At 30.2% G+C, this 12,974-nt stretch overlaps 1 protein-coding gene across 1 annotated transcript; it reads left to right on the top strand.

Moving 5' to 3' along the window:
- Positions 1-3,178: 3,178 nt before the first annotated feature.
- LOC136972167 (protein atonal-like) lies at positions 3,179-3,631 on the top strand. The gene has a single exon (XM_067266726.1). The coding sequence runs from the start codon at positions 3,179-3,181 to the stop codon at positions 3,629-3,631; it is 453 nt and encodes a 150-aa protein (XP_067122827.1).
- The last annotated feature ends 9,343 nt before the right edge of the window (positions 3,632-12,974 follow it).

Raw genomic sequence — 12,974 nt, 5'->3', positions numbered from 1 at the left:
CCGTCAACCTTTCACATAAAAAATATAACTGTCACCTAACAGGACTTCACTGTTATAATTTCGATAATAAAGGGTGTTTTGGTCAAGATAAGCCTTAAGGGTTTCTTACGACATATGGAGAAATAACAAGAAAAAAACTGGAAAAAAGTCAATTTCTTTAATAACTTCACTAAGTACATCGCATTTTGTGATAACAATATTAACGCTGATAAAGATTTACTGTTAAATAAAGTAAAGAATTTAACATTATCTCACATAAATGATTCATTTTCTTCGTCTAAGCTTATCAGTAATTCAATAAAAAGAAATGTTTTAAACTTTTAACACACAAACACAAATGTTTTAACAGCTTAAAACATTTATTTCTTGCGAACGGTTTATATAAAATTAAATATATGTTGTTTACCGTAAAGCTGTAACGTGAAATTACACAAAATAAATAAAAAGAGTTGATTAGTAATATTAAAAAACTTGTATTTTATTCAATGAAGATTACGTAAATAACTGAAGCGAAGTTAAACATGTTCTGTAGATTCGTTGATGAGATCTTTATCTTATTCATGACTCTTCTTTTTTAAAAATTGTTAATGTAATACACAAAGCGTGGCCATTTTCTCAAACTTTCATTTTTTCTATTATAATACATTCTATTATTATAAGCCCGAGGAAGAAATTACAATGCAACGCATGTAATGTAATTTTCTTTCTTTACGAAACAAGCTTAAGTGACGTGTCTACTGTATCCTTAAATTTAATTGAATTCCTATTTAACTTTTAATTTATTCAGAATATTATTATTAATTACAAATTAAAGATAAAAGGTAGATATTTCTGTCGTTAAATAGTTTCAAATGTAGTACAGTCTCACATTTTTTCAACCTGTGATACTGTTCCTTTCGATCTGCATCATAAATCCTTGTCAGATTATAAGGTGAAGATGAGGCCATGATGCAGGCCATTGACATGCAACACAGGTAGTGTGGTCGGTCGCATAGATCATAGAGATAAGATCTCTCCCGACTGGACACCCATTCCGCCTTCACATATACAATGCAACCAAACCCGCTTCCTGTACTGCCATCAAACTCAATTTTCGTTTCCTAAAACAGAGCAAATTAGACACACTAAAATCAAAAATATTATATATATATATATATATATTAACATAATTAAACCTGTTTCTTAATAATAAATTAGAGGAATTAGAAAGGCGATTAAAATTTCTTAAAGGAAAAAAATTCGAATTTAATTGTTCAAGGGCATACGTGAAGTGATATGTAAATAGGACTACACTTTCATTTTGCCGAACTAAACTCGTTTCATTATGCCTATTTTATTCAAAAATAGGTTGTAGGAAATTAGCATGCACCGCAATTAAAGTAACAATGACAAATTGTACTACTTATGTATAAATATATATGCTTTTATTGAAAGCATTTTATCTAAGATACACTGTACTTAGCCTACATATTTTACTACACACTCTTTAATCCGTGTGAAGAAACAAAAGCATTTACAAAGAAATGCCGTTAAAAATGCAAATTTCCTCCAAATCACTACTTAAACTTTTATAATTATATAAACGTTTCGATAAATGTTAAAAAAGGGAAGTATTATCTCGTAATTTTAAGAGTGGAATATCAAAATAAATGTCAATAAAATTTAGAGAGGAGGAAAATGAAAGGGAGGAAAAAATGGAAATATCGAGAAAATATATTTAAAAAAAAATGAAAGTTAATTAACTGTTAAGTTTCTTAATATTGTTTTTTTTCTTATATAGCAGGCTGCATCTCAGTTATCTCTCGGCGGGAACAGATGTTTGGATGTCTGTTGACAGAGGAGAGCTATCCCAATTTTCAAATTGTTTGCCGTCACCTAAATCTATCTGGCGCCTACGGCGTGTCCTTCGACAACATTGCAGTCAGTAAAGTTGGCCTGTCTTGCTATAATATTCCTCAGATTGAAATTTCTTTGATAAAAATCGTCTGTAATAAGATTACTTTTTCCCGTATAAAATTGATCAGAAGAACGTAGATATTATGAAATTCCGAAAAAATAAAATTCAGTTAAATTTTTATTCATAATTGTAATATATTAAAAAGATCAATTATTGAATTACTGAATAATTTATTTAACTGTAAATTACGTTAATAACAGATTTAAAAGCTATTAAATATAAACCTAATTAATTTACATGAATTAACATATTACGCATTAAATTTGCATTGATAGGAGGTCAGTTTTTACCGAAGAAAAATCGACAGGGTGTAGAGACTCACTGCCATCTATCTACTATCGATTGAACTAATTTTCGCCCTGAAGATACATTGAGTGAAAGTAATTTTATATTATTTAATTAGTTAAAAATTTAGTAATTAAGATTAAATTATATATTTCTGTCTATTAAATAAGATATTTTATAACGTTTACAATAAAATTATTATATATTATAATAATTAAATAATTAATTTTTTAAATACTTAATTTAAGTAAAGATAAGAGAGAATTTTAAAAGGAAAAAATGTTATTTTATAAATAAATTTAAGTTGCTACATTGAAGACTTATTTTCTCAGTTTATATTCATTAAATAATGTGTAAAATATTTATGATTTAGGCCTATTATTATGATTATTATTTTAAGAGTAGTGTTTTTAATATTGTTTTTTAAAGAATAAATATATTATATGTAAGAAATGAATATGAAATGATTTAGGAAATGCATGCAGTTTGAGTAGATATAAAATTAAATTTTATATGGTTATTTGTATTAATATTGTAATTAAAGTAGGAATCAGATCTGATTGAGATTTATGGATGTTTTTGAAGGTCTGAAAATAAATGGCTGGTTCCTTTGAAAAGTCGTGTGATGGACCCATCTACGAATGAATATTGCATAATAGCTCGACATTTTTTATTTTGATATATCAAATTGGAATATTTCTCGGTTGAAATTTATTATATCCCAGTAGCGAGTAAAAAGTCACGCGAAGTTCCACACTCACCATTGGGACCGAGCCACGAAACCCTGAGGCAAAATACAGCCATTGGTTCCACTACTAGTCCGGCGGTCATCTGCGACAGGGCTATATAACAGCACGTCAGGGCCGAATTGTACTGTTAAAGGTGTGGCGAGTAAAGTTTCGATGCCGGAGTGACCTCGTTTTTTTTTGAACTCCAATGGAGGAACCAGCAAGTTTTGCGGCTTCCTTTACGCTTCTTTCGCATTATCCAAGAGGAGATTCTCCGGGTTATCAGGTACCAAGTCCTCTGAGTGAACCATGTCCGAGCAGTCCTATCAGTTGTTACTTTACTCCCGTTAATTCCAAGGATGTGGTGGATCTGGATAGGCAGGAGAATCAAAGGTGCGTAACTCGGAGCCTTTCTGACAGCGAGACTACACATACAGGTAAACAAGTCAGGAACAGACCTTCGGCAATAATAGCGAAGAAACGTAGACTCGCAGCTAATGCAAGAGAGAGAAGAAGGATGCTCAGTCTAAATGTGGCCTTCGATCGTTTAAGGGAAGTTGTACCGTCGCTCACTAACGACAGGAAGCTGTCTAAATACGAAACCCTACAGATGGCCCAGAGTTATATAACTGCTCTTAGTGAATTATTGGACAGAGATTAGTTCATAACAGTATTGATTATGTTCCTTTTATCGATACGTCATTATCATTAATTAAAGGTCAGTAATACCTTAAACATAGTAGATAGACCTTGTAAATTTAAACGTGGATCTGCGCACAAATTGGAATGCTCAACAAAATGCCAGTTTTGAAGAATATTGCTCATAAAGTTGATCTCCGAACTTAAGGACTATTTTACGAACAGAAAGATCTCTTATTCCAGATTGTTTGTTTTTTGCTCACACTGAGATCCTTTGCTCAGATTGTATATTTTTATCCTTGTATATAGTATAACGAGCGGCTCAATATTTCTGCAGGAGAAAATTAAAATGTGCCATGGAATAAATCTTAATTTTTTTATATTTATAGGTATTTTTTGGTCTATTTTATTTTACTCTTAAAAGTAAACATATATAAATCTTTTAAAATAAAATTTTTTATCAATAAAATTTTATAAATTAACGACAATTTTTATTTTTATTTTTAATTTTAAGGTTTGACTTTTTTTTTTTTAATAATTAAAATATCGTTATCGTCATAAGTAGGCGCGTATGTAATAATGGAAACAAATAAGAATATTAATAATTTTAATTATATTAAAGATGGGTCCTACGTGGACGAAATTTTTTTCCTCGAAGTTGAAAATATAAGGGTCACTATGCGGCCTACCTAATTTGTTTGTGGTCTGTCATTAAATAATTAGACCAGTACAAAATTGGTGTAGAGTTGGTCCTTGTCCCCTTGACCTCCCCTTTTGCCTTTTAGCCAATATAGTTATTTTTCATATTTTTCAAAGGAAAACAAGGATACTTACATATGCATATATAAGTAAAATTTTACACAGTTCATTACTATAATTACTATATAATCTCCTCATTAATTTCAATTAATATGATTTAATCTTTTGAAAAAAGTAACGATTATTTCGTTTCACGAAGCCCTTTAAAATGAAAATTCTGTAAGCTCATTGAACAGAGAAAGTCTTTTATGACACGAAAGAAAGGTGATCTATCATTCGGTTTGGAGCTAGTGGAAAGTGAAACTTCAGACTGAATGAATTTGAACTCACGTGTTTCTGCTAAGCGAACTGTTCGAATTAGCAAACAGACAGCTGGTAGAAGGTTGCTGGACCATGACCGGACTGTGGTCAACCAGACGCCGTCACTTCGTCTGATCCATCCGGGCGTATCAGACGATATTCCTCCAGGTCTCACTCTTAGCCCCGAGCTGTTGTACTACCTCATACAACATGACGTACGCCAGTTCATGATTCTGTACTGACAACAATAGCAAGCATCGACTAATTAGTCATGCAACAGAAATATATCCGACTAAATAATTAAAAATATCATTTTTATATATTAATACGAATAAATGGATCGTACAAAAGATTAGATTTACGTACAAATTTAATTTAAATCTTTAAAGTTGTGTTGACAACTTTCCTCGTAATTTACGTGGCCGATCGTGTTCCGAACAACTTTTTGTTTTAGGTAATTGTGTTCTTTGCTTTATATATTTCAAGTTTTTTGTATTAATTACAGTTTTAGAACATGTTGGATTTTTTATATTAGCTACCGTTTTTTTTAATTATCCGGATATATTACAATTAACGAACACATTGCAAGTTTTTTAAATATATTCTACTTCGTCCTTTAACGTTAAATTGCAAATTAAGAGCGAGTTTTCTTACAAGTTTTTTTTCGTATTCGTATTATTAAATGATCGCATTGAATTAAATCGTATTACACATGAAAGACGTAACAACTTTAATCAACTTTAATTAAAAAAATATATATATATATATTAAATTTAAATTGCATATTTATAATTCGATTTATGTAAAGTTGCGAAATTAACGGATAGTAAAATTCACTATAGTTGATTATCTGGTAGACTAATAGAGCAGCTGCGAACTAAATTAGGATGAATTATTGACTCAACGACAACTACTTTGACCCCAACTTCTATCATCAACGTTTTATTCGGATTATGTCGTTTGATTAAGATCAGGACAAGCGATAACCAGCAACCAACCTCCCAACTTTCCGCCTCGATGGAATCTATGCTAGGGCGCTCTTCACAAATGTTTTACTCTAAAACCCTGTGATAATTAGCAAACTTCATCGTGTTAAAAACCTTATAATGCCGAAAGCTAAATAGACAGATCATAATTTTTATATTTCTCTTTATCGAGGTAAATTAAGCAGCTTATCCGGAAATAAAAATGCCGAATCAAATGAGGAAGTTATTGAAAGAAATAATAATTTTCTGGTTGTTTTATCGGATGTTTTGAATTAATTAATATATGTACACAATCTGGGTTTAAAGACTACTTTTTTTTAACGTACTGCATAAGAATTATTTATGAATTTTCATTAAAAATGAGTAAAATATAACATGGATGCAAGAAATTATAGCAGAGTTACTTAATGCTTAGGATTCACAACCGATAATTATCGACCTTCATCCGGTTTCTCTATAATCAAGTACAAGTTGCCGACAACCCCTTCTTGGTTCCCTATAACTTGATGTCTCTTTTGCCGACTTTACAACTACTGTCTTGGACCATTTAGCTACCTGGTAGCATAGAGTAATACTAATTTCTGTCCAGGGAAATTATTTCTACCCATCAATTTGGAAGGCAGGCCACGTGTCCTAAGAATTTTGGGTGGTCTAAAAGAGAGGTAGAAATAACTTGCCCTTACTGAGTTAAAAAATTTAAAATTGAACAACAAAGAAAATCTTCATAGTTATCTTTATTAAATCCGATCAAAAATTCGATTTTTATAAGATAAATCTTACCGTTCTTGCAATTTATGAGATTATCTTTGAGACACCTTCACACCAGGTGATTTCCCTTTGGAGCGATTCATCTTCCCTCTCGATTCCAGGTAATTAAAATGTCGATCACTGGGTGCAATCACGTGATTCAATAGGTGCACGCAATGGTCGCATCAAAATAAAAAATAAAAAATAACACGAAAAAACCGGTTAAATTTATAAAAGAATACCATCAATTCGATTTATATCCAGCCCAATTTTGAAGCCAGAATACGTAGTTCTACCTTTTAAAAGTTGGATTTTTAAACCTTGTCACGTATCGTTAATGCTAATAAAAGTTAAGTGTAGCATTCGAATGGTGTAACTTGGAACGATTGTAAATTCCATCACAAAATAATTTGATAAACACCACTCAAAAAAAAAAAAAAAATACACACAGGCCCTACAAAGGAATCGTTTTGCATTTATAAGAGTATATCAAGCAGAGTCTGATTAAAAAATAAGATCAGTTTATGTTAATACAATTATTTAATATTTATTATTATTTAATATATAGGTCAAATATTTAATATTATGATTTATAGGAAAAAATTATTATCGATATAATTCTAAAGTAGGATAGAGATACCGAAAAAAAAAATTTTGCTCAATTAAATTTCACATTACTCAACTTGTCTGTTATGATGGAAGCGATTGGACAAGGCATAAATCAAGCTTTAACTTATACTGCAATTTGTCAATGGCGACATCGGACAAAATAGAGGACCGGAATATCCGATAGATATATTTATTTCCTACATTCCACTGTGTTTAAACTTAAAAGAATTATTCCGGATTACCCATAATATATATAAGGAAGGGTTAGATTGACTTTAAACAATCTCCAAGACCACCGGCGAATTAAAAATGAAAAAAATAATTTGAATTTTTTTTCTATTGTATACCTTGGTGTTGTTATCGCTTCAAAGTATTTTTGTTATTGAGCATGCGCAAATAGGAGATCGTAATTATAGAGGAGACTTTTGACGCCTCCGTGTGGTTATTTGAGAGAGGGGATCTGTAAATCCTCCCCCTAAATAATACCCCCAGTCACTTAGCCGAGTTTCACCCTAAAGCTGACTTTTATTATCCTATATTTCTATTGATACTTATTTTAAGATTATGATGCATCTAATTTTATATATATATATATATATATATACGGATTTAATTTGTATATTCCTCTGTAAAAACAAGAGAAATTTCTACTTAAATCTATGTTTTTAATCTACCTAAACTGACTCTACAAATCATTGATTTAATAGAAGAGGAACTTGATAGAATTACACTATACAAAATTACATTATTCGGAATAAATAATATTAAAATTTCAGAGAAAATCAAATTTTAAAAACTTTAAAGTGTGATTTTTTTTTTTGTATAAAATATTAAGTAAAAAAGAAATTAAATTTAGGCTACACAAAATAATCAAGTGAAGAAAAAACCCCGAATAAAATTTCGAAGAAAAATTTAATAATAAACTTGAAAAATTAAATCATAAATTTAAAATTAATGATTGAAGAATATTTCGCATTAAAAATTCAGGTAGTAAATAAATTCGACAAGAGAAAAAGATTTAATTAAACTAAAATTAACTATAAAAGCGAAATAAAGTCAAATTTAAGTTATAAAAAACTTTATTTTAATGCTAAATTACACGTTTAAAACAAAGATGCGGAAGAAAAATTAATCGAATGGGATCAATTTAACAGTAAAAAAAAAAAAAAAAAACGAGATTAGAATGTTTTTCATATTCTCTACTTTTATGTAAAGTATAGAAGTTTAATTGAATTCGCACATTCGAATTAATTAAGAAGATTAGAATTAAGAAATAAAATCGTTAGAAACGATTTATAAGATAAGATACTGTCTGTGATCACAGCAAAGGTGGTCTTATGTACTGATTGAAAACTTCCACCTGACAGGATCCCTGTAATCGTCAAAGCCGGTTTTAATCGGAACAAGCCATTAAAATTTCCAGAGCCAATTTGTTCTCCCAGTACACTGAAACCATCTCTCTCCTCCGCTGCCCCAGGGCCAAATATGTCCATCTACCTACTGTTGTTAGGCTTAACACGACTGGACAGCATGAGACTATTATTTCACTTCTTTTGTAAAAGTATCTACTCAAGAATATGGATTTTCGCCATTATTTCATCCCATAGAATTTTAATGAAATTTCAGCCGGAAGAACATCCAAAAAAAAAAAAAATGTATCCTGTTTAGTAATTCTATCGGTAAACGACAATTACACGTGGAGCAAAGATCAATAGCACTTATCCCCCTTATATATATATATAAATATTAAATATTATAAAAATGTCTTTTTAACCTTTATATAGGAAATAATTTCGAAGAATGTCTTTTCAGAATATAAATAAGAACCCAAGGCAACGACTACTCGCCTTATCATTGAAACGTTCGATATTCTTCTGTTTTATTAATATTCCGACGTCACAGAGATGAAATCTTACAGAATTCAGATAACCTTAAACATTTTTGTTTTCAAAAATAGACATTTTTTTTTAAATAAATGGCCATAAAATAATATTAATAAGTCATGTATACGGGACTCTTATCTCTCTCTTCCTCTATCGTATAATAAATTTAAGTCTAGGACTTGTCGTTTGGATAAAACAAAAAGAAAGATTTCATTACGATAAATAGTCACTTTTTTTCCTTTTAATGCACTTATTCGTTTAAAAATTTATATATATATATTAGTTTAAAAAAGAAATTTACTTTACCACCTGCAGTAATTTAACGGAAATTTTAATTTTCATTTAAAAATTTCCTGGAATATTACAGTAGCAGTACTGTATATCATCAAAGGCGACTAGTTCTTGCATCATGTTACCATCTGTTAGAAAACAATTGGATATAAGCCAAAAAATTTATCATCTTTATCGAAATTTATTTTTTAATGACCTAAATTTAGAAAAAAAATCTATACATTTATTTATTTTAGTTTAAAATGTAATTAATAATTTATTAAAAGAATGATATTTAAAGTGGAAAATGTATGTTTGTACCCGATTTTTTTTCATTTTTTCGTCGATAGATAAGCACTTGGGTAGAAAATAGGACAGGGGAGAACATAGTTTTTTAATAGTGTGATGAATCTGTTGATATTATATAACCAATCAACCGTGAAAATCATTCTTTTGTTAATGGCACGCGACTGTATAACACGTCAATATTTCGTAATGAATATTAATGTACTATATACTAAAGCTTTTTTATATACATATAAAGTTAACAGCTGTTCTCTAGGCTACTTATTTAATTGATAAAATTATAAGGATATTTACTTAAATTAATATTACTGTAAAAACGGGCAATTTATTAACGTGTATTTCCTTGTACATATGTAAATTACAGTTTAAAATCGTGAATTATTTCCTATATTATATGATTTATGATAGTAACGTGCCATTACTATTATATAAATATAATGACCGATACGATATTGGCTCTTATCTGAGTTTTACTTTAGAGAAATTATTTTCTTGGGTTATAAAAACCTGTTCAATTTGATAATAATAGAAGCTAAACTAGTTTAGGCCATTAAAACTGGATTTATAAGACTATCTTCACATTTAGAATTGCTATTCTCTTTTCTCTCACTGTCTTCTCTCGAATGTTTTTCAGGCAATAAAAACCAGAATTGCTAGATGGGAAGTTTCAATTTGTCACAGATCATCCATCAGAAGTGTGAAGTACAAAAGGACAATGTCACCAAATCGCATTTAGCTCATACTCCTGCTGAGAACCTACTGCAAATCATTGCTATCAGTAGCGTGGAGTTACAATGATACCGACACTACTTGATAAACAATTGTATAAGAAAAATTATGTAAATTAGACTTGTTTTTTAAACAATAAGAAGACTTCAATGACATCATTAATTAAACAAAAATATATTATTTCTAACTTGGAACATTTACCATTTAAATTGTTATCTCTTTATCGAGGAGAAAAGGATGCCAAGGAATTGTCGTCAATTATCGAAACTGTAACAATACATAAGATTGTTTGATTTACATTTTTTTGTTTATATGCATAAAACTAAAAATCAAATGTTGGCAATTAATACATTATTTATTAATTAACTGTTATCATCGAACGATCTTTCAATTTCTCTCGACACTTACGAATAATTTCTGTCAATGAATAATTGATTAGTTTGTTAATTGAATCGATACGCTTAAAAATGATTTCAGTAAGAATAAACATAATATATATTAACATTAGAATATCAGAAAATTAATTAAATCTCCCCATCTCTTTTTAATCTTGATATAATAAAATATCAAAAAGAAAAACGTTGATTTAAAGGAAAAGAAGAATCTATTTCTGAATAGATTCTAGAGTATCGAGCATGTCAAAGAACAAAATTAGCTTTCAATCGACACTTCAACCACTTGTCACGGAAACGTGATGATTGGAAAAGCGTCCATAATCACGGATCACGCCTCTTGATGGACAAAATAGCAATCGTGAATAAGGACAAAATTAATAATTTTTGCCTAAAGCCATTGCGAGGAACAGATTTGAAATAGTTTAAGGGGTCTTTATGAACAAAACGTTTTCGTTATTGTTTGGGATAGCAAGAAACATTTACCGCTTCGATGAGTTTTGTGGTTCTTCCACCCACTAATTTGTCGTTTCCTGTCAAATTATGTTGTCAAGTGTATTTTAAAACATCAATTAAGAAACTATTTGACCTGCTTAGTTCCTGCAATTCGGTAAAATTGTGAAGTTCGGAAGATATTTATCCATATGAATGCCGACAAGAAACAAAGATAGAAAGATATACATTTTATAATGTCACCAAACTGTCGAAATTCTTTTAATGAATTCTTTATGTTCTTGAATATTTCCCCCCCCTCGGAGGAATGAACCGGAACTTTACTGCCATGTCAATAACGATCAAAGATCTTATAAGAATTGTTCGATGCCTGTTGACGGATGATGATGGAACTTATAGAATATGGCTCTCCAGGTGTCTTCGATTAACAGATTTACTCAGTTGCGCAATATTACGTAGTAAGGCCCCGGGTATGACACCCACGAAGTTCAAAGAATAGTAACCAGGAGGAGGTTGGAGCACACAATAATTTGTGGTTTTGAGGGAGGTCTTAGCAAGCGGTTTTGGGGAAAATTTATGTGGGAAAATTAAGGTTTACTGTATTTACATGTTCACTTGAATTTCTTGAAAATTTTCTTATGTTTTAAAATGTGTATGTCTAGCACGATAATGTATTATTGTAAATATAAAGGATACGTGTTTTTCTATCTATTATGCAGCTTTAAATATACATTTTTTAATTATTAATGTGAATAAAATTTGAAGTAAAAACTCAGTGATATTACACAAATATATTTATTAATTTAGAGCTGTATTGCAATCCAATAAATACTATATTAACATCTTTATTATTTTTAGATGTACAGTACTGTACAGAAATATGAAACATACCTATTATTGTAGCTATAGTAATAAAGTCAAACGGATAATATAAAATAATAATAGTTTTATTTTAAAATTTTAAAATTAAGTTACATAATTACCAAAATGTTTACAGTTACAGTAGAATAATTAATTGAAAGGATTACTAACGTAAATTATAATGAAAATATAATTATTAGCATAGAATACAATTGTAAGTAGAACTATTAAATAACAGTATTATTGTAGATGTAATAATTAACATAATGTACAATTACTCCCTTTGTAATCACCATAAAGCACAATGCTCTGTCGTGTATTGCACTAGTTAATTACTAACTAAGCAATTTCGATTACTCCAGATGATGATTTATTATGGAATCCTGAATATTAGATGCTGCACTGATGATTGTGTTCAGTGGCACATCATCGACGTAGTACTGATCGACCGCTTATACATGCTAGAAAGTAATTATTTAACCTACTTCCTATTTGATGCGTTCGAACACCGTTCATCATCGAGGTTCACCAGGACCGTTGGAGTAGTGTAATTGCTTTATAATTAATAGATACGTAGCAAAGTTTAAACGTGTGAAAAACCCTCTCTAAACAGGAAGTTACGGATTAACAATTTTCAAAATACAGAAGCGCAAGGTTAGAAAAAAAAATTCGCAACACATTGCAGCAGATGATTAGCACGTTGACAGGTAAACGCCCGAAGCAACGATTTCTTCAAACTGCCCACAGGAGCTTATAAAGCTTACGTCAATGCCTTCCTTACCCAAAATATTACCCGTTGTTGGAATGACCATCTGTCATATATCGAAGTAGTTGGACGGAGTCTAGACATCCCTGTTAATAATAGGTTTGTAACAAGTTCGCATCTTGGGTGAAGCGATTAGAAAATTGAAGCTGATAAGCAGGAAGTCTTGTCTCGGAAAAAAGAATTCTCACGCTTCTGTGTTAATTGTTACGTCTCGTAAAAAAAAATACACTTATGCTTAGTAAACAAAATATTAATAATCCTCCTAACTTCACCAACAAACTAAAAAAGGAGTACAAATTTCGGT

Source organism: Centruroides vittatus, unplaced genomic scaffold (genome assembly GCF_030686945.1).
Source record: "Centruroides vittatus isolate TY-2023 unplaced genomic scaffold, ASM3068694v2 contig_2818, whole genome shotgun sequence".
NCBI classification, from domain to species: Eukaryota; Metazoa; Arthropoda; class Arachnida; order Scorpiones; family Buthidae; genus Centruroides; species Centruroides vittatus.
The sequence above is the reverse complement of the archived record's forward strand: the minus strand, read 5'-3'. Positions and strand labels throughout refer to the sequence as shown.